Source organism: Embiotoca jacksoni, unplaced genomic scaffold, assembly GCF_022577435.1.
Source record: "Embiotoca jacksoni isolate LCO1_2020_lvr unplaced genomic scaffold, fEmbJac1.0.p SCAF_1, whole genome shotgun sequence".
NCBI classification, from domain to species: domain Eukaryota; kingdom Metazoa; phylum Chordata; class Actinopteri; family Embiotocidae; genus Embiotoca; species Embiotoca jacksoni.
The window spans coordinates 21,758,667-21,778,995 of record NW_027185229.1 but is presented as its reverse complement, the minus strand read 5'-3'; the positions used below and the strand labels follow the sequence as shown (position 1 = coordinate 21,778,995).

Sequence of the window (20,329 nt, the reverse complement as noted above, 5' to 3'; positions counted from 1 at the left end):
AGTAGCTGAATTGATATTAAGACATTTAAATTTAGTTTAATCCAGTCATAGAGAGAACTTCTTCATCACCTGATGTTTCACAATGAGTTTGAGGGGAATTTTATAAGTAAATATAATCAACGCCCTATTCTTTGAAAGACAATGCAATCACATTAAACATTTGACTATTTGCAATATAAGAAGAATAACAGGAAATTGTTCAAATTTGGCCACCGCAAGCAGTACAAAATGTTAGCCAAAGCTAGCATTGCACACACGCTTGATGACCTAAATATCTACAGGTGTGAAACCACAAGTATGCTCTGTGCATCACATTGTCCCCGAGGTGACACTTTATTTCATCACCTGTTTGCTTTGGTGTTTTTGGTGTGTGAATGTCAGTATATAAGATTCAAATGTGATATTAAATAATGCACCTGTCACTGGTGTCCAATGGTCACATACATATGTCGTTGATGACAGCCTCCTGAACCCACCATAGGTCTAGTAGGCCTGTACAAGTTTATATATTCGGCAAAGACATGGGATGATTACCACCTATTCAGTAGTGTGATAGGTGAATAACAGTTTGTTCTAAAAAAAAAAAAAAAAAGAGGCACCTTCTGTACAAAACATGACTGTAATCAAATAATTTGTAACTCTTGGCAAAATCAATCCAGTAAAGAAAAAACAGCAGAATAGCTACAGTATTTGGTGCTGACTTATTGCTCACAAAAGCTGCAGGCAATATTCAGTTTGCTAGATGAACTAATACAATTTAAGCTGTACAGTCAGCATAAAAAAAGAAACCTTAACCGATTCTGAACACAAAGCGAAACCCATTTCTTGTTAAAACCACCCACATTTCCTGCTGCTTGTTTCTCCACCGCAGCACCAACGTTGCAACTGAAACGTTTTGCCTGTATGCTGCTTGTCGGTGACGTTCACTGTGTTTGGAGTTCAGTGCATGTAGAAGCTTTTAGTTTTAACCATAGCACTGGCCTTCTCACCTGTATCAAAGTAAACTCATAGGACAGAGAAGATCCAGGATTGCAGGTTATCTCATGTGGTCAGTTTTATTCATTTTGTACACTTACATGGAAACTAGTGATAGTGTACTGTTTTATCACTGAAAATAAAAGAACATTTTCAAGAAAAGGCTTTTACAAAATCCGGGTGAATTTTGCAAGCCCATTGGTGAAGGACATTTTCCACCACCTGAATGTAATGTACATGCTTTGGTGTAATTTTAATAATCAGTAACCTGAATAAATGAATACATTAATGAATAAAGGATATGGTAGATATGCACATACTTGTGTTATATATAATATATGGAATATTTTGCAGAACTTAACTAGTTTTGCTGATTTGTTGAGTCCCATATTGTCTTCAAATATTTTAGTTCAGGGACACTGGACACTTGTATCAGTATCAATTAAACCTGAATAAAATAATTTGGTTAGAATCACAATGAACTGATGAACTTGCAATATAACTCGCTTGCCAACTGGACTAATTTATTAACCGAATGTACAAAAAGAAAGAAAGATGTAATATAATCATAGGCATGAAATCTTTTATTGAGATGATTACTTTTTAAATTCAGTATTAAACAGTAAATTGCTAGTGTTTTTTGCATCACTGTTCTAGGTGGATACCACATTGACCATGTCTTTGTCAACCAGCCTGCTGTTACTGATGCCATCCATTTAGTTGCTGCATGGTCTTTGTAAGTCTATGGAAACCAACAAGACCACCACATTCACCTCGTCTCAATGGCATCCTCCTCCATAAATTGTTGCTTTTCATTCTCTGTTGGCCTCATGACTTTGACTCTGGGATGAGGGATGGGATTAAGGCCGCTGACAGAAGTGTCAAATTGATACTGTCTTCTCACAGTATTTACTACAGTATTACTGCAGACATTGAGTGCCAGCGCGGCTGTGCATGGCAGTGCGAATATGTAGTAGCTTTTTTTTGTTTTTTTCATCTAAAGAGAGACGAAACGGATGATTGTTGCCATTGTGACTGTACCACTTGTGTATGCATAAATATACCTACAGCTAGAGAGGAGAGGCAACACCCAAAAGAAGAAACACACATGCACACACACACACACACACAGACAAGGAGAATGTATGTACACAAAAGACACAGTGGCAAGTCTGTGTGGCTGCACCCAAAACCTCTTTTATCTGACACTGCATTAACAATGTATAACTGTGATTTTCATATAATGTGTGTCATATCACAAAGTGGCAGGTTTTCCAATTGTCCAATAATAATCTATTTGCCAATTCAATACTACTGAAGAAGAGACGGCAGGCAGACGTAAAATGAATAAAACATTGAATGAAGGGATCGTGACAGTTCCATTTCAATCTCTCTTTCTCTCACACAATGTCTTGAGGAAGACTTGTGTGCAATTGGGGTAAAATCAGTACTTGGACGGTTGCCTGAGTTTGTATGCACATTGCATTTCTCTGTTCTCTTTATCTCACACTAGACGCCTACGATGCACTACTTTCACAAGCAAAGCAAACGTCTTTTCGCATCTGCTCTCCTGTTTGTTAAGATAGTTTACTGGCAATATCCATGCTGGCTGGTGAGCATTTTATCTGTGGTTAATTAGCTGATGCCATTAGAGCCCTGAGCTAAATATAAATATAAGATACAAAAGTGACCCTCTTAAGTGGAAATACGTACAGTGCAGGAAGTTAGGGGTGTTTGTGTGTCTTTTAAAATAACTTTTCATAGCTTCAAAAAAAGGTGTGATCATCTAATTAGATATAAGGGGACACAAAGACACAACAAGTCTACTGGGAAATGAACAGGCATCAGGCATGATCACTTTTAAACTTTTTTTCTTTATTATGCAGGTTTGAAATAAAAGAAGCATTGTGACACAAACTGATGCTGCTGGCAAGGAAAGAAAGGAGCAGCACCCAAAATGTAAAAAATAAAGAAGGAATCATTGTTGTGGTCATCGTCATTTTTATCAAACCAAAGCAAAGAAACAATAAAATAAGAATAAAAATACACCTCCATTGTAAGAAGCAAAAGTGATCTAATTTCTTTCATAAATAAGAAAACCTGTCAAATGGCTGATGGGCAACTAGCAGAAAAACAATATACTGATAACCATTTAAAATATTTATCATTACTGGCTTTACAAATAAAATAACTACAATTGGCAGGTTTTTTTTTTTTACACAACTTAAAATGTTATAGTTTTGCAGCAACTAAAACTGAAATGATGCTACACTTAAGAGATAAAAACGAGATGTCTTTGTCAGCAAAATGCATTTCTGTTAATCACACAAAAGTTAAAAAGATGAGATCAACACAACCAAACACCAACTAGAAATTTATAAAAAAAAAAAAAAAATCACTGTAATGTGGATGTGATGGCTCCATTCACATATTTCATTACTTCACTTCTGCATGTTGAGGATACCAAACTGACATGATGGTCAGACAAAATAACAAAAGGGAGGGGCAGGCATTTTGAGGCAATATCTTTTTTTTTTTTTTTTTTCCAACATTACATCTCATTTTATCTCACAGCGTTTCTTTCTGTTTTTCTATCTCCCTGCTCTCTATCTCTCACCTGGCTCTTTCCATTTAATGATCTGCAGGACACATATTGTGTATTCAGTTTTAGATTGAACTTTATTGGAAAAAAACACACCAGTGAGCACAGATTTAATGCAAGAACGAGAGTGTGAAATACTCCTCTGAAATCCAGCTGCACAAGGCTGTTAAAATTCACGAGAAAGACTCGACACTCGAACACTGAGACACTCTGGCACACAAGTGTGAGTCTGTGCACGCACACACACACACACACACACACATACACACACACACACACACACACACACACATACATACATACATACATACATACACAACTGCACACGTCATGAATGCGGTACATTCTAACGTCCAGACACATACACACTCACACACGCTCCCACGCATGCACACATACACACACATACACACGCAATGACTTACATGTAATATTAAAGAAGAAACAAATCTATCTGGACTTCCAATTCCCAATTTGATCCCATAAAAGTGATATTTACAATCACACTGTGACAGCTCAGTAGACCTCGACAGGTCGTAAATATTAAAAAAAGATTCTTTTTGTTTTGTTTCTCTTCCCCACCCAAGCTTTTTGTATTAATCTACAGGCCCTTAAGCAAAGCTACCATAACATCAAGGCCTGTGCTGAACATACTAGAAGTTAATATTTCTCTACAGTACAGGGCCCATCGCTTATTGGCAAAAAAAAAAAGGAAAAGAGAAGCAATTTTTCAAGCTGGAAATAAATAAAACAGCAACAACAATAACAAAAAACAAAACAAAAGGAAAACAAAGTGATTAAAGAAGAAGAAGAGTATTTTTTTCCTTCTCATTCTAATTAAAGCTGGATGGGGTCCCTGAGGGGACTTTGATGGTGACACACAGGAGGAGCGCTCCGCAGCCCCGGCCTGTATCAGAGGGCATAGACACACAACTCAGAAGGCGGGAGGGGCGGGGGGAAGAGGAGGAGGATGGGGCGGGGGGGATTAATAAGTGCTTGGCAAATTTAAACAGCAAGAGGACTGCTAATACATTAAGTGGTACAGACAGTAGTCATCTAGTCAAAAAACTCTGGTCACAAAGTCTAGAAACTGAGAAAAATAATAATTACATTGACGAAAAAAGGTGGTGGTGGTGACGGTGTTTGGGAAGCGGAATGTCTGTGTGTGTGTGTGTGTGTGTGTGTGTGTGTGTGTGTGTGTTTGTATGTGTATATTGTATGTCAAGTGTACACTGCATGTAAGTGTGTGCATCAGAAGAGGGTTGGGGGAGGGGGAGGGGAATGGGGGGGGGGGGGATGAGAGTAGACTCCTTGGTGTCGTATTTGTCGACAGAGTATGATCTTCAGTTTCAGGTGAGGTAGAGTGGCTTGTCCCTGCCTATCATGCTGCCACTGAAAAAAAAAAGAAGACAAAAACAGAGGCTTACATAGGATACAACTGTAAAAACAACTGAATCAAATACTAAAGTAGAGAAAAACGGGAAGTCTTTTTTCTTCATGTAAATACTTGTCTCTAAATGGTGGCCATAATGACATTTTTCTTAGTTTCTGCCTTGCCCAAACCAAAACCTTTTCAATAAAATACATATTTTATAGTAATTGAGCATGAATAGCTCTGCAGACTTGGACTATCTTCCAGTGCTGCAGGACCGGCACAGCCTGCCAAACCGTTTAGTACAATACCAATGAAAACTTGTGTTAGGAACATCTGTTTTTTCTTTTTCTTTTTTTTACTGCTGTCTGACAAACACATGACAAGCTCTATTATCTCACCATTACCTCACCAGCTGTCTGCTATGTCTCACTGGAATAGAGCTGACAATTTTCAACACTTATATTGTGAAAGCAGAGGGAGAGACGTCTGACATGACAATATATATATATTTCTAAGGGAGTTCTGGTCAAAGACTTGTATTGGATTGCTTCCATCTGCATATATCTCTCAAATTATAAAGGTTACTATGATGTCACATGATATAAGCATTTTTTTTTTAATTTTTTTTTTTTTTAAACTTTTTTACAATATTTTGGTGAGTAAATACCTCAAACAGCAAAACACAATGTGTACAGTTGGTTGAACTACATTATTTGTCTAAATTCCAAATTTCATTTCAGACCACAGGATTTGATGAGTCTGTCTGCACTGACCTGCAGTGGTTGCCACACTCCCGATTGCAGTATTCACCGTCCCAGTCATGGGTCTGAGCCACTCCAGGACCTGGACCAGGGGCTCCTGGAGACTGGGAACCCCCGATGCTCTTCTGGTACTCTGACTGGAGGTGGGAAAAACTCTAAAGGAGGATCATTGGAAAAATTAAGCCAACATCTTAAGGTACAAACTTTTTTACAGCTACACATGTTTCCCAGTTTGTTCCCATACCTGCTGCCCTGGAGGTGGGGAGTGAAGAGAGGCCTGAAGCCCCATCTGGTGAGAGATGATTGGCTGGGACTGGACCTGCTGCATGCGGATAGGCTGGTTGAGGAGCGAGCTCTGGTGCAGGGAGAGCTGCTGGTGGGGGTGAAGTGGTGGGCTGATCTGGAAGGAGGAAGGGGGAGAGGCACTAATGCTGGGCAGCATCTGCGATTGGCTGAGCGTCTGCGACAGAGTGTGGCGAGGGGCGTGTCCTGCGTAGCTCTGCAGGTCGGTGAGAGGGAATGCCCCGGGCCCCAGGTATGGCGATGACGGCTGGGGGGGAGGTGGCACACTGTACAGGGGTGGGTTGGCTGGCATCATGTGTGGAGAGGCCTGGCTTGTTTGGCCACTTTTTGTCTCCACGGGGTCATTGTATGTCTAGAGGCGAGAGATAACCAACAACAATAGTTATACTCCTTAACTTAACCCTTAACGGATGAATTCAGCTTATTTCAAAATAGATCATACTTTAATACTTTTGTGCACACACAGTTTCTTTGTGCAAAAAGGGATTTCTGTGTGCTCACTTTTGGATTGACCTGCGAATTAAGTGGTTTAGATCATCTGGCTTGTTTACAACTGTCTAATGGCCCGAAGTCAGCGCTGAAGAATAAGACCCATAGGGCTTGATTATTTCACAATATCACATCTGAAAGATTTCACATTTCTTTGTGGTAAATTAACTGTAGTAATTTTGCTCTGCTCGCCTCCAAATAAAGCAGTATGTCCAGTATTCACACACATTACTATTACACTAGTATGGAAGTTACAGTATGTGCTATGTTAGTATGTAAATACATTTTGAGAAAGATGTTAGCATGCGTAAAAAGAGTTGATGGTGACGAAATGACCAAACTGTCCCAGGGTACAGATTGCCCTCTTTTTCAAAACAATACTTCAATAAAGGAAAAGAAAAGGGGCAGCAGGCATCTCCAAAAATTCAGCAACAATTATTTATGTCATTTTCATGAAGCAAATTGAAAAGCGAAATTGATCACTGTTTCCACAAACTTTGATTTTGCTGTGAAAATTAGGCTACAAATGGTAGCATGCAATATACTGCATTCTACATGTTGCATGCACTAATTGTACACTATTTGTTACCTACAGTAACGTGTTTATAATATCGTGGATAATTCTACCCACGGTTACTGCTATGTTCCTTTTCTATTTATTTATTAATTCTGTATTTACTCAATCCCTCCACCTCACCACCACACAAACCTACATACACTCTACAGGTCTCCCTTTTCTTTCGTGGGGGAAGGTGTATGTGTATGTATGAAATACATCCAGTGTTTCTTATTAACTGTCAGACTGGCTGGAGTGATGTGTGGTGGTCTGCTATTTAGTAATGGCTCACATCCATCCAGCTGAATCCCCGAAATAATCAATGCCGTGGGATGAACGGAGGGGACAGATACATTTGCAGGGTCAAGTGGAAAATGAAAGACCGAAGAAATGAGGTGGAGGGAGAGGAAAAGAGTGAGATGACAGGTGTGATATGTTGCAACTTATCTTAAGTGGAGATTGAAAGAAGGTGTGTTGCGGTAGAAGGATTTAATATTCATCAGATGAAATATACGAACAGTATTTATGTTCAAAAACAGTTTATAAAGATTGATACAAATACAAAATTGGTCAAATTCATGACAGACTGTGACTTTTTTCCCCCCATTTAGATGAATTTAATCACATGCTGTATGTAGGGTTTTTGGATTCAAACGCACACGAAAGAAGTGCCATGACATATAGTGGGTAGCAATCAACCTTTTGTTTTTTCTTCTCCTCCCAAACAGACTAACATACGTCACAAAACAAAAAGGCAACAGGTGCATGCTGAACATGTGAATCCTTCAAATGATGCTCCAATTACCTCCAATTCCACCCACCCCAATTCACTCTGAAAAGACTCCTTCATTGGTAATTAAAAAAAAAAAAAAGAGAGTCGTGTTCAATCATGAGATTCAGCCCTGCATTCAGATTGGCTGATCCTGAATGAGTGAAGGAGGGTATGCAGGTTTATTTTTGTCAGTCAGTTTTTTGACTGGCAATCTCCCATCATATAGTATCAATCAAGCCTCTGTATAGGAGCTCTGACATGAATGTCTAATTGCACCAAAAAAAACAAGAGATGAGAATGGTCTTTTTAGTTGAAAGTATGCCACAGTGAAGCGGCTGATGAATTCACTATTCATGCCTTAATCAAGGTGCTTGTTTTCGGCCCATGAGCGTGAAAGGAACTGTGGCGCTGTGCTTAGGGGAGGATGGAGCAGAGGAGGAGCTTGGTATATGCTAATGTAATTTAGAGTTGTATTTGAAAAACAATGCAGAGAGACAGAAATGAAATGCGGTGAACCAACAGATTGAACCCCCCCCCCCCCCCCGTACTGTACTATAGAGGCCTTGCAGATGTAAAGCAAGGCGGGGGCAAATTATTCTATGAGCTATTAAGAACAAAATGTGGGTTTGTTTTTCACACAAACAGGGATAGAAATATGTAAACGTTCTGAGCTAAACTGTAGTAACCTGCATGAAGGGGAGAAAGTGTCAGCAAACCTCAGCCAACACATTAGTGGTCCATTAGGGAGAACAGAAACACCAGGAGGAAAGCAAACGACAGGTAATGTCCACCTGTACTCTTATACGTGCACACTGATCAGCACACACACACACACACACACACACACACAAACAAACACACACACACTATTATTTTCCATTTCTCCCCAGGTTACAAATCGGGTGTGTTTGAGGCCTAATTTTCACTGTTCTCCTCTGAGCACAAACACACGCGCACGCGCACGCGCACACACACACACACACACACACACACACACACACACACACACACACATACTCGCCCCTCAGTGGAGCTAGTGGACCCTTTCCTTGGAATAAGAGTGAGAGGAATTCTCTGTCTAATTTATCATCCCTTATATCACCACTGACCCATGTATATCAAAGACATGACCCCCCGCTGTTACCTTGGAAACCAGACTGGCTCTGTAGGCGGCCAGGGCTTTCAGGTACTCCTTCTTAGCAGCCTCTGTTTTCCTCTTGTAGCTCTGCAGGAGCAAACACAACAACAACAACAACGATTGATTACAAGGTGATGCCAAAGGCTAAAAAGACCCTGTGGTCCACACTGACTGATGTGGATTAGATTTTGGGAGTCATGGTGTGATTGTGTGACCCGGCAGTGTGCTCTGTGATGAAAAAGATATCAAATGCATTCATTGCACTCATTCATCAGGTCAAGGAGGTTTGACCATCTGCATGATGTTGCTGCGTTTGAATCATTTATTTCTTTGAAATATCCAAACTGAAATGTCCAGAAAGCTTGTGCACAATAACATGAAAATATACAATTTTATGGAGTTAAATGTAGAGTGAGACACTGTTTGTGTGTGTGTGTGTGTGTGTGTGTGTGTGTGTGTGTGTGTGTGTGTGTGTGTGTGTGTGTGTGTGTGTGTGTGTGTGTGTGTGTGTGTGTGTGTGTGTGTGTGTGTGTTTGTGTGTGTGTGTGAGAGTGTATTAAGCTTTTCAGTCTTTTCCTCTATTAAGACTGTGGCTCATCGCTTAATCAGAGCTGATGTCTCGGCAAATCATTCAGTTGAGGAAAAAATACAAAATACAAAATTTCAAAACAGCATTAGCAAAGAGGCAATCGCAGGCCTTCTGAATGAACCTCAAATGATGCGTTGAGACAGGGAATTCAAGTTAATGTCATCACATGTCACTCGCAGGCTCTTTATAGTCGCCATGGCCTTTTTAATACAAGTTGCAAGTTGCAAAAAGTCCACCCTTAAATCGATGAAGAAGGACTTGGATCATCTTTGGGACATTTTAATATGAAGGAGAGTGTGTGTTTGTGCGAGAGTGAATGCAATGGGTAATTACTGATCCTCAGTGAGACTGTCTGTGGCTGCATGGACAGGGTCATTTTCTTTCAAAGAAGGTGGTGTAGAATAACCATTAAGCATTCATGTGTTGCCAAATGCACATAGGCTGGCAGCCGCGAACGCATATAGTCAGTAAACAAACAGACGTACACATAGAACAGCAAACAAACCAGGATGAAGCCAGATACAATCTCTTGCTCAAACAGCAGATGTTTGTCCTCTCAACCTATTTACAATATTATTATTATTATTTTCCTTCTATGATATACATTCAGATATTTGGGAACAAGACTGGATGAATTAGGAACTCCAAGATACAGGTGTAAACACAATAAAACACAATAAAAGGTAAATAATCCCCATTATTTAATCAATTACGCTTCTTGTGAAAAACAAACAAAGAAACAAACGTGACTTAACCCTCACCTCACATACTGATAGACCCACGGTTGCTTCTTTAATAACCCAAACTACTCCCAGCAGCTTTAATTTCGAATTAATTTAACATAGCTAATGATTCGCGTAACGATGGATACTTTTAAATAAATTACCATGCCTAAGGATGTCTAATTATTCCAAAGTGAGTGGATTCATTAGCAATTGAAGCCGTCAAAGGCTGCAGGTCAGTATGAATTAAAAATAACAAAGCTGCAAGGGGAGAGCATATGCCTCCATCGTAATCCTGACACGGAGGTGTCCCGCCTGAATTAGCCCCTAATTGTACCTTAATGAAATGTTCTTGTTTGATAACCAGTTAATTACAGGAGACAATAACTCTGCACCCTGCTGACACTGAAGGGAGTGATTAGCCTACGACCAAAAGACCGAGCGATCGGTGAGAGCAGGAGGAGGAAGAGGAGGAGGAGTTGAAGGAGGTGGAAGACGAGGAGGAGAGGAAACAAACGGGAAGTAAAGATGGATGAGAGAGATGAAAAGAAGGCAAGGGAGGGAGGGGAGTTCAATTAAAAAACAAACAAAAAAGAAACAGATAAGAGCATGCGAATTGTCGACAAGAGGCAGAAAACGGGCTGAAAAATTGGTTGATATAGTTGCATTGATGCTAAAACTTAAACCTGCACAAGACGTTTAGTTTCAAAGTGTACCGTTTCAAAAGAGTGACTGTTTTTTCCCCCCTTCTATCTCCGGCTTTTCACTACTACATAACTCCGACACGCGGACTCAATTAAATAAAGGTAAGGTTTCTCTTCCTTCCTCCCCAAATCCATTATCACTGTTCCTCCTTACTGTTGTAAAAACTGAAAATTGATCTTAATCTTAACTAACAGAACCAAGAAAAATGTTCTTTTGTGTTTCTGGGGCAGCTTTAACACGTAGTCACCTTGAGGAATAACACAGCCCAAATAACACATTGATCTCGCACTATAAAGCGAAGGCCTTCGGGAATTAAAAAAAACCCTCAGTATAGCATGCAAGCTACGGAAAACATTTAATAAAAAAGAAAATATGAACATAAACATGAATAACAAAAAAAAAAAGGACTTTGTTCTGCCAAACTCAAGGATGGCACTGGAGAATACACAGCACAAGCAAAGTGGGAAAAAATGCACACTGAAGCTCAACAAAAAGAATCGTAAAAAAGAACACAAATCACAACAGTGAAACTTCTGATCATTTCTTCAATAAACTACAGCAATAAAGAAAAACAAAAAAACCCCCGCTGCCTTCAATGCATTTATGTGAATTCTGCTGCATGGTGTGTTTGAGGAGTGCGATACGTAATTGGAAACAGGGGTCATGATCTAGTTAAAACAAAGCTGCGTGCAGGGGAAGGGTTGTGTTTACATTCTGGTGCTCCTGCATGGCTCCAGAGGGTCTGACTGTGACATTATAGAACACACCTTATCGGTCCTATCGAGATGACGTGACAGCATCGGCATAACGGCATATTTAGCAACAGATCAAGAGTAGGGGAAGCTAGACATGCGTATAATCTATATATTTTAAGTGTCTTAGATATAAGATGATAGATGCACTTCACTGCAACATTAGCCGTGGGTACAGTACAATGTACGTCACAAGTTTATACCATTTTGAAAAGAAAGGGCAGGATTATTGATAATGTTAATGAGTATTAGCGTGTACTAACTGAATTGGTTGCACTTTGTAAATACAGTTATCAAGTTTATCTATTTGTTGTGCTGCAATACATGACAGTGCTAGTCAGTGAGAATAATTACAGCAATCACAGTGTTATTGCCCAGACAGGGTACTACATTTCATTCCATAATGACATCATTACCTCCAGTTAATTATGTGTCTTGCAAGGTGACACATTTGATTAAACACATGGATGCACAAACAAATAAAAAAATTAGCTGCGGCATGGTGCAGTAAATGAAAGGATTTTTTTTGTTGTTTTTGTTTTTTGAATGGTGAAAACGCCATATTGCTGTTTCGTTTCTGCTCCCAGGTACAACTATGAAGGGTAAATGCATTTAGGATAAGAGAGAGAGAGTGAGTGACACAGCAAGAGAGAGAGACGTATCTACAGTGCAAAATCTAAGGTGAAAAAGAAACCAGGACACGAAGGGTTAAGAAGCACAAACAATAACATTTCAGGAGCAGATGTCCTTGAGGCAAAACCAAGGACAAGGCAATTGCTAATCTTGTATTCCCAGCATGATCAAATCACCAGGCAACAGATATAAATAAAAGGACAGGAAATGAGGAATTCACATTCAAGGGTGTCAGCGGTGAAATGAAGATTCATGGTGAAGAGCCCCGGTGAAGGCGGCAAAAATTAACTGCAAATAAAAGGGACAGACGGCCTCCAAAGTCCAGCGTATAAAGTAGGTTTGGTGGGAGAAAAACACACACATGCTAGATGGGGTCTGGTAGATGGTGGCTGGGGCTGAGGAGAATGGGCTGCACTTTGTCATGGAGACAGGTGCTTTTACTTGACACCCAATAGGCTGCGCCCTGACTGGATATTCTAAAAATATGAGTCTGCGCATGATCATCAGACTGTCTCGTTTTCCATTCATTTCACACCATCATTTGTTACCACAAACACACACAAACCCTTTGACTTTGTCTGTTGGTCTGGAATGATAACCTGAAACAGAAAGTGCGCTGGACGAGAATACTCCAACCTGCAGTAAATATTAATGGAGTTTCATATGCACATGTCAGGTTGTAATAAAACTAAACTGGTTCTTGAAAGTATTCAGAATATATATTATATATTCACCCTGCCGATGGTTTTCACTTAAAAAAACAACAACATGCAAAATAGTTTACTGCAATAAGACAGTGTAATAATGCATTTCTACCGGTTGATTCTGTGCTGTTGGTTCATTTCTAATTTGCAAATAAATGCATTAGAAAAAACATAATAGCATTTAATACATGAATCTACCCTCATACAAAATACAGTATGTGCTTTGCTGTTGTGAAAGCTGTCATCATGCAGATTTGGTAACAGCTATTTGATTTTATGACCAAAATCTAAAGTTTCTGTTGCCGCATTATTTCATTTAATAAACACATATTCTTGTGCAGATTTTGTTTTATTACGTCTAGGATTTCCGCGTAGACCTTGGCGATATTATATGAAGCATGCTCCTATGCTCATAGAAACATCTTAAGTTAGAAGGACATAATAAGATGACCAGCAATAGAAAAGCTGCACAGCATTGGTTGCAGCTGCGCTAGATAGATGCATACAAGAGATACTATCGAGTCACAGTTTGCTGAAAGTGTTACAAGAGGTACTCATCATCTCAATCTGTGAAAGCTTTAGAGTTACAGTACTTGTAGTGAAATTAACCTGTGAATTTGAAAAAAAAAAAAAAAACAACAAAAAAAAAAATCTAAAATTAGGCTGCTAGCAATTTCATTCTCCATTCATGCTAATTTGTAACACATCATTTGACTGGTTACTAATCAACTGTTGCTCTGCCTAGCACTGTGAATTGTCATTAACATTGCAATTAACACCTTTAAGCTGTTGCAATCAGTATTTTTAAAATAATGATTGGATTATGTGACTTACTTATTTGTAACTGAAAAAAAATTGCTAATAATAACGAAAAAAAGATAATTATCGCCAACTCTGCAGTTCCTCTTCTCTATAAATCTATTAGATCCACCAAGAGTTGGTGGAAACGAAAAACTGAGCTAAAAGGGGGTTGAATATTGGACTTATATTTGCCAGGTGGACAAAAAGGAGACTCCAAATAATTGGTAATGTTGCTCCATAGCTGCTGCATGTGTGAATGGGGAACTGTTTGCCGACAAGGTCAACATCAGCTTAATGTCAGTTTTGTGGTTACAGATTGTTTTGTTAGCCTTCAGATGACCAGTACCAGGACACTGAACCAGTAATGTCACTTTCAAGTGTATTAAATAATTCAAATTGTATAACTTGGATTTTCATTTGTGAGGAAGACTGTGTTATTTGTTCTTTCAGAAGTTATACTGTCCTGCTTTCAATGTCAACAATCAATTACAAATGTATTCTCCATACTCTGAGTGTACATGTTGCACAATATTAATCTACCTGTTTCTGCTCCTCTCCGAGGCCGTCCCACATGGAGGCGACTATTTTGGATACGTCTCCAAAAGTGGCGTTGGGATTCTGTCCTTTAATGGCTGCCTGGGTGTCTCTGAAGAACAAGGCGTAGGCCGACACAGGCTTTGTGGGCTCATTGGGATCCTTCTTCTTCTTCTTTTTTTGGGGTTTGGGCTTGGGCTTCATCATCTCTGAAGACGGCCGTTTCTCACCCGTGATCTGAAAGACCATCAGTAGGACACACAAAAAAAGAAAAACGACAGCTTATTGACACTGAAATTGGGTAAATTTATTTAGAAAACCCCCCCCCCCCCCCAAAAAAAACCACCCACAGAGTGACTAATTGTATCTCTAATGACTGCTTATAACATTGTGTCCAGGTGAGGCATGTAAACTTCATTAAATCTATAATTCAATTTCTCGTGTTTGAATATTGCAGCAATGTTTCACTGACAACACTTTTACACAGGCAATGGCTGACAGCAGTTTTTTTTTTTTTTTTCTTCCCCTGCCTTACTTTGTCAAAAATAACATCTGTTTGTTGAATTTATCAAACCTTTTCAAATCTTTATTTTGCAGTTGTTCAGCAAGTCATAAATTCTGACTTTTCCTGCTATGTGTGAAAGGAATTTTAAATCGCCTGCTGTATCTGCTCTGGCTTTGATGTGGTCTCGGAATGAATTGAAGAGAGCAAATGGAATTACTTACTGATAGGAAAGATGGTAATCATTTTTATTCACACACACAGTGAGAAGCACAGCAGAGATGTATAGGCAGAGAAATATATTTTTTAAACTAAAGGATCCCCTACTTGTTATACTGTATCACTGCGAGCGCGCAGTTAAATACACAGATGAATCTGAACCACTGTGCAAGTGACAGATTCAATTATACACTCATTCACATTCCCCCGACAGAAATGAAGCAAATCCACAGAGACATTGGTTGGTGGGCAATTTATGAAAGCAGTTTTGCAGATTTACATAAACCAAATGAATGTAAACAAGTATCCTTCTCTTCTCATTTAAATGAATGAGTGATTTAAATGAAGGATTGGTAGCTTTAGAAGCAGACTGAGAACATGGTAAACCAGGGACAACGCTGGGTTGGAGTGGCAACAAATCACGTTTGTTTAGTTGATGGTCAACCCATTAAAACATTTTTTTTTTTAATAAATTTAAATTTGTTCACAATATAAGGAAAAAGGTTTCATGCCAGGTCCTTTGTGATTAAAAGTTAGCTAACAAACATGCCATGGTAATGAATTGCTACCTTTTCACAGATGTGTAATTGGAGAAGAAGTTTGTCTGAGGGTGAAATTATCTCGCAGAAAAGAGAAGATCGTGTTGCTTTTAAGAAATAACCAGATTTTGAGCTCTTTCCAAATGTTGCTTTTGATTTAAATGTGCTGCTCTCAATAAAGAGAAGAGGAAATAATTAAAAAGAAAATTCTCCAGTTTGATTAAAACAAAAACCAAATATCTCAAATGATTTTTTTTTTTTCCTTTTCAAGTGTGACACCACACTGTGCCACACCATTACACCATAGGAAAAAAAACATCTGTAACTCCATCTCCAGCCAAACTGCACAACCATGTTTGAGTTTTCCAGGCAAACAAATAAAAGAACACACGCTGTATTCCTCTTAAAAATCGACACTGAATGAAGCAAATGAACCATCTCAGAGAAGCACTGCCAAGCCCCTGCCTCTATCTCTACTACCACAAGCCAGAGAAGCCACGTGTACCTTCGAATGAGGATCAGTCTCCTCTTCCTGATTGGAGCTTGAAGGGGAGGGTGTGGCGGATTTACTTCCAGGAGGTGAGGGGGAGCCATGAGGCAGTGCACTCCGGCTGACCTGAGGGTTTAGCTGGGACAGTGCACGCATGGGGTTGGACAGTATCGGAGGTGAGCTGTTTATCAGGGGGTGGTTATAATGAGCGCCGTCGAGGTGCTGGTGATGGTGTTGCTGTTGGTGGTGGCGCAAAGCCATCTCCTGCATCTGGGGTGAGAGAAGAACACCAGCTTTACTATCTTCTCCTCTACTCAAAGTGATAAAAGTTTGCCAATTAGCCAAATATGCAAATATTTAGACGTGGAGATGACATTTTTAAAATTGGAGAATTGTGTATGCGTGTTGGATAAAATATGAATAGTACAAAAAAATATTGTGCAAAAAAATTGTGATACGTTGTAAAGAGGGACATATTGGTTGGGAGAAACAATACAAACAAAAAAGCTCTCGTTCAGGATTAATTGTTGATCTGAGGCTGGTGGCAAGACCAAATGCTCACTGTTTTCAAACTTGTAGGTTTGAGGCGAGGTTATTTATTGCTTGGTCTGTACCTGACTTCAACATTGACCTTTATATAGGGGCACATTTTTTTATACTGCTTAATAAGCTAAATATCTAAACACAAACCAACCAACAAACCAACGAAGACAACTCACTGCAACGTCACATCAGATAGTGTCTTTGTTCCCTCAATGCTAACAACATCCACTGTTAACTAACCGGACTAGAAAATATGTGACGTCAGCAAGTGATTTTAAGCCTGGACAGTTTTTGATTTATTGGATGTTGTAATTTTTGTGTTAGTGGATCCAGAAAATACTTTCATTAAGGTGTTGGGTAGAGCCTGATGTTGTATGAGGAAATAGCAATCACACAAAATACACACAGAAACAAGTGAAATCAATTACTGAGACCTTAAAGCAGCCATAATTTATATTTTTAAATTAACAATTAAAAAAAATACTCTGCAGACTCTGCAGTTCTCTGCATATTTACAGAGTGCTCAGCTTCTTTAAGCTGCAGTGCTTTTGGTTTAGCATTGTTTACGGCCGTAGCAGGCAGCATGTGTTCAGCAACCAATGTTTCAAATATAGCTGTACACTACCTGCTCAGCACCACATGGCAGACAGACACAGTTAGAGACGAGCTGGTAAATACAGAGGAGCATTTAGGAGCTAAAGAGGAAGATATGCCCATCAGTCGTGAATGACGACCGGAGCTAAAATGAGAGTGCATATGGGACTTCAATTCATCACCTGAACTCAAAATAAATAATATTTTCGGTTTCTAATGAAACTGCCATAAAAACAAAAAAATGATGTCATTTTTCAATTGAGCTCTTTATTACACTTAAATGTACAATCCATGATTCTTATTGACTTCTGATGACTTTTACAGGCAACAAGTGCAGTCCCTCCATTGTGGTAGTGGGGAAGACTTCAGTTATTGCTTCTGAATATCATTTTTGAAAAGCCAGAGATCTCAGCACCTGCTAAAGCTATCGTCCATGGTATTGATCATCAACCCTATCAACCCCCTGCAGATATATTATGCTTAGTGTGTCCTATAAAAGGAGAAAAATATTCCCTACAACATCTTTTGAAGCATTTGGGAGCACAAGTGGAAACAAAAAAAAAAATGTCCTCACAGCTGGAGAATGACCTCTCCACGGAAAAAACCCTGCATTGTTTACAGAGTCAGCCTCGCACAAAGTTCTGCTCCTAGTCGTCCTAAAAGATCTTCAATAATAACTACATCAAAAGCTTTTTTTCAAGATTCATTAGGACAGAACATGAGCACGGACCAAAGGATGCTTTTAATGCAGGCATTAATGTTTGGCAATTTACAGATCAGAAAATGATGAACTAGCATTTGTTAGCTCTTTTAAACATTTATGAGTTAAATAATACATTACACATTAGTGCAGTGCTAAAAAGATCAAATTGAAAGGGCCCGAGCATATGAAGTCTTGATAAACACGAGTAGAGGTTCAGAGATGAAGGCTTAGCTCTCTAATCATAATTGGTCCCAGTAGATTGCTAGAATAAAAATGCACAACAAAGTAATGTTGTGTGAGGCTCTGGCCTGCTTTGAAAACTCATAATATTCACACGACATTAGATTCTGTGTTTGCCTCAGCAGCTGCTCACAAAAGCCAGCCGTGAACAAAGACATTCCTTTTGCATTTCAAATAACCGAGCTTTAACCTCCCCCCATCCACAGCAATCTCCAACGTCCAATCATAATTCAAAACACCATTGCTACACTTCTTAAAACATGAGGAAACAGCTTCAGCAAAATGAGCAGATAGACGAGAAAAAAAAAAGGAGGAAGAAAGAAGGAGGAAAAAGAAGGAAATAGAAATCCATTAATTTTCCATTTTCCATGGACTTGCTCTTTAAGTGTCCTCACAAACCAAGAAGCATTGAAAAACCAATTAATCAAACATGAATGGCCTATCATAGCTATAGCAGATGCATTTCCATAGCAACAGCCTCCAGGCAAAATTGTCACCCTTTAATCTGAGTCACACCATGTTTAATATAAACAAGAAGGAGACATGCAAAGGAGAAGAGTTCACGGGGGGAAGGCACCACGGCATTGTGGGGTGTCAACCTCATAAGAGTAAAGACAAGAACAAAAATATAGGGTCACTAAAGCTCTACAGACAAACATAAATCTACATCTAAATTCCTACTGGAGGAAAATTATAGGTGGAGATTGGTTTGCATTCATACTCTCATTTTTCATTATATTAACTCCGTTTTCATCAGAGTTACTGGTTCTGTAATAAGCAGTTATAATCAGAAAATACAGAAACATATGAACCATTCCACTTCAAGTGTGACACTGATGGCGGACCATGTATTATATAAGAATGAAAGTGTTCTATTCCTATTATGAAAGCCTGCATTACCTTATTACAGTTATGAAAACTGGCTTTATACTGTATAACAGACCGAGTGCTCATTACTCAAAACACTCCCACTGTGATAATTTTCTCCGAATAATCATACCTATATCCCTTTTGAAAATGTCTCAGAGTGCTTTGAGTTGGTGCTTTCACCTGTGTGAGACAGAAAGAGCAAGACGTTATCACATAGCGCCATCAAGCCTGAGCTAAATAAAGCTAGCTGCAGACGGCTGTACAAATATTATGAAAGAATCTGACAAAGGTTGGCGGTTGCCATAGGTACTGTATGCTAATTCCTAATGGTATCATCCAAATGGCTGGCCGAAAAAGGTGGGAGTGCATGGTGAGTAACAGGATTTAGTTGATCACTGCTCTCTCTGCCTTTAGCATGTAACACATACTGACTTTTCATGGACTCTTGACATAAATGGCAAGCCTGTAATGCTGATTTTATTTCTGGAGTCATGACTTTGGCCTGTGATACAACATCACATTTATGTTGGAGTAAATCCGAGGACATTGTAAATAGTCTGATTGGATGTTGAAGTAGCTGACGCATTGAAAGCTCTGCTAATCAATATTTTTTTTATTTTATTTTGCTATATTTCACGGCTACATTTTTTTATTTAATTTATGTTGGATTCTCGTGATTTTTTTTTGTAGCTGCGCTTAACCTCCAGAAATGTAGCTGTTTGTTGTAAAGCCCCAGGAGATCAGAGTCCCTCATAAGGACTGGAGGGAAAGCAAGAGGGAAGGAAAGAGGTAACAGAAACAGAGATACAGAGTAAACAGGAGAAAAAAAGTACAGCAACCAGAGGAAAAAAAAAAAAAACCAACAACATGACCTAAGTAGTAAAATCCATCCCCAAAGTTAGCAAAGGGACAGTTTGATATTGCTTTTTGGTGATGAGCAGCCAGGCAGACCTAAACTGTGATGTAAAGCCAGGAAACTCGGTGTGAACGTGTTCCTCTGCCATCGTTACGCCTGTCGTGTTTGTATTCACATCTTGTACATCATAGTCAAATGGGAGTCAAATAACAAAGGCTTTCCAATTATGTGTAGCACATTGTGTGCGAGATGGAATATCACAAAGCCATTGTTCCCCTGCTCCTGCTGACCTTACCTTTGAAATGGTTTCACGGCCGCTCCAATTGCCTGCACCATTTGATTTAGCTAAGGGGATTTGACCA

The 20,329-nt window shown here is 39.3% G+C and overlaps 1 protein-coding gene across 4 annotated transcripts in view; it reads right to left on the bottom strand.

Moving 5' to 3' along the window:
* Nucleotides 1-2,829: 2,829 nt before the first annotated feature.
* tox2 (TOX high mobility group box family member 2) overlaps nucleotides 2,830-20,329 on the bottom strand; it is an 89,009-nt gene continuing 71,509 nt past the window's right edge. For 2 of the 4 annotated variants that reach the window (XM_069147580.1, XM_069147570.1), the window contains 6 exons: nucleotides 16,177-16,431; nucleotides 14,418-14,648; nucleotides 8,978-9,058; nucleotides 5,958-6,368; nucleotides 5,726-5,868; nucleotides 2,830-4,969 (listed from right to left, as the gene is read on the bottom strand). In XM_069147580.1, coding sequence (XP_069003681.1) covers nucleotides 4,927-4,969; nucleotides 5,726-5,868; nucleotides 5,958-6,368; nucleotides 8,978-9,058; nucleotides 14,418-14,648; nucleotides 16,177-16,431 — 1,164 coding nt within the window. In that variant the 3' untranslated portion in view covers nucleotides 2,830-4,926. The remainder of the gene's footprint in view (nucleotides 4,970-5,725; nucleotides 5,869-5,957; nucleotides 6,369-8,977; nucleotides 9,059-14,417; nucleotides 14,649-16,176; nucleotides 16,432-20,329) is intronic. The other 2 variants (XM_069147597.1, XM_069147589.1) reach the window with 1 other exon arrangement.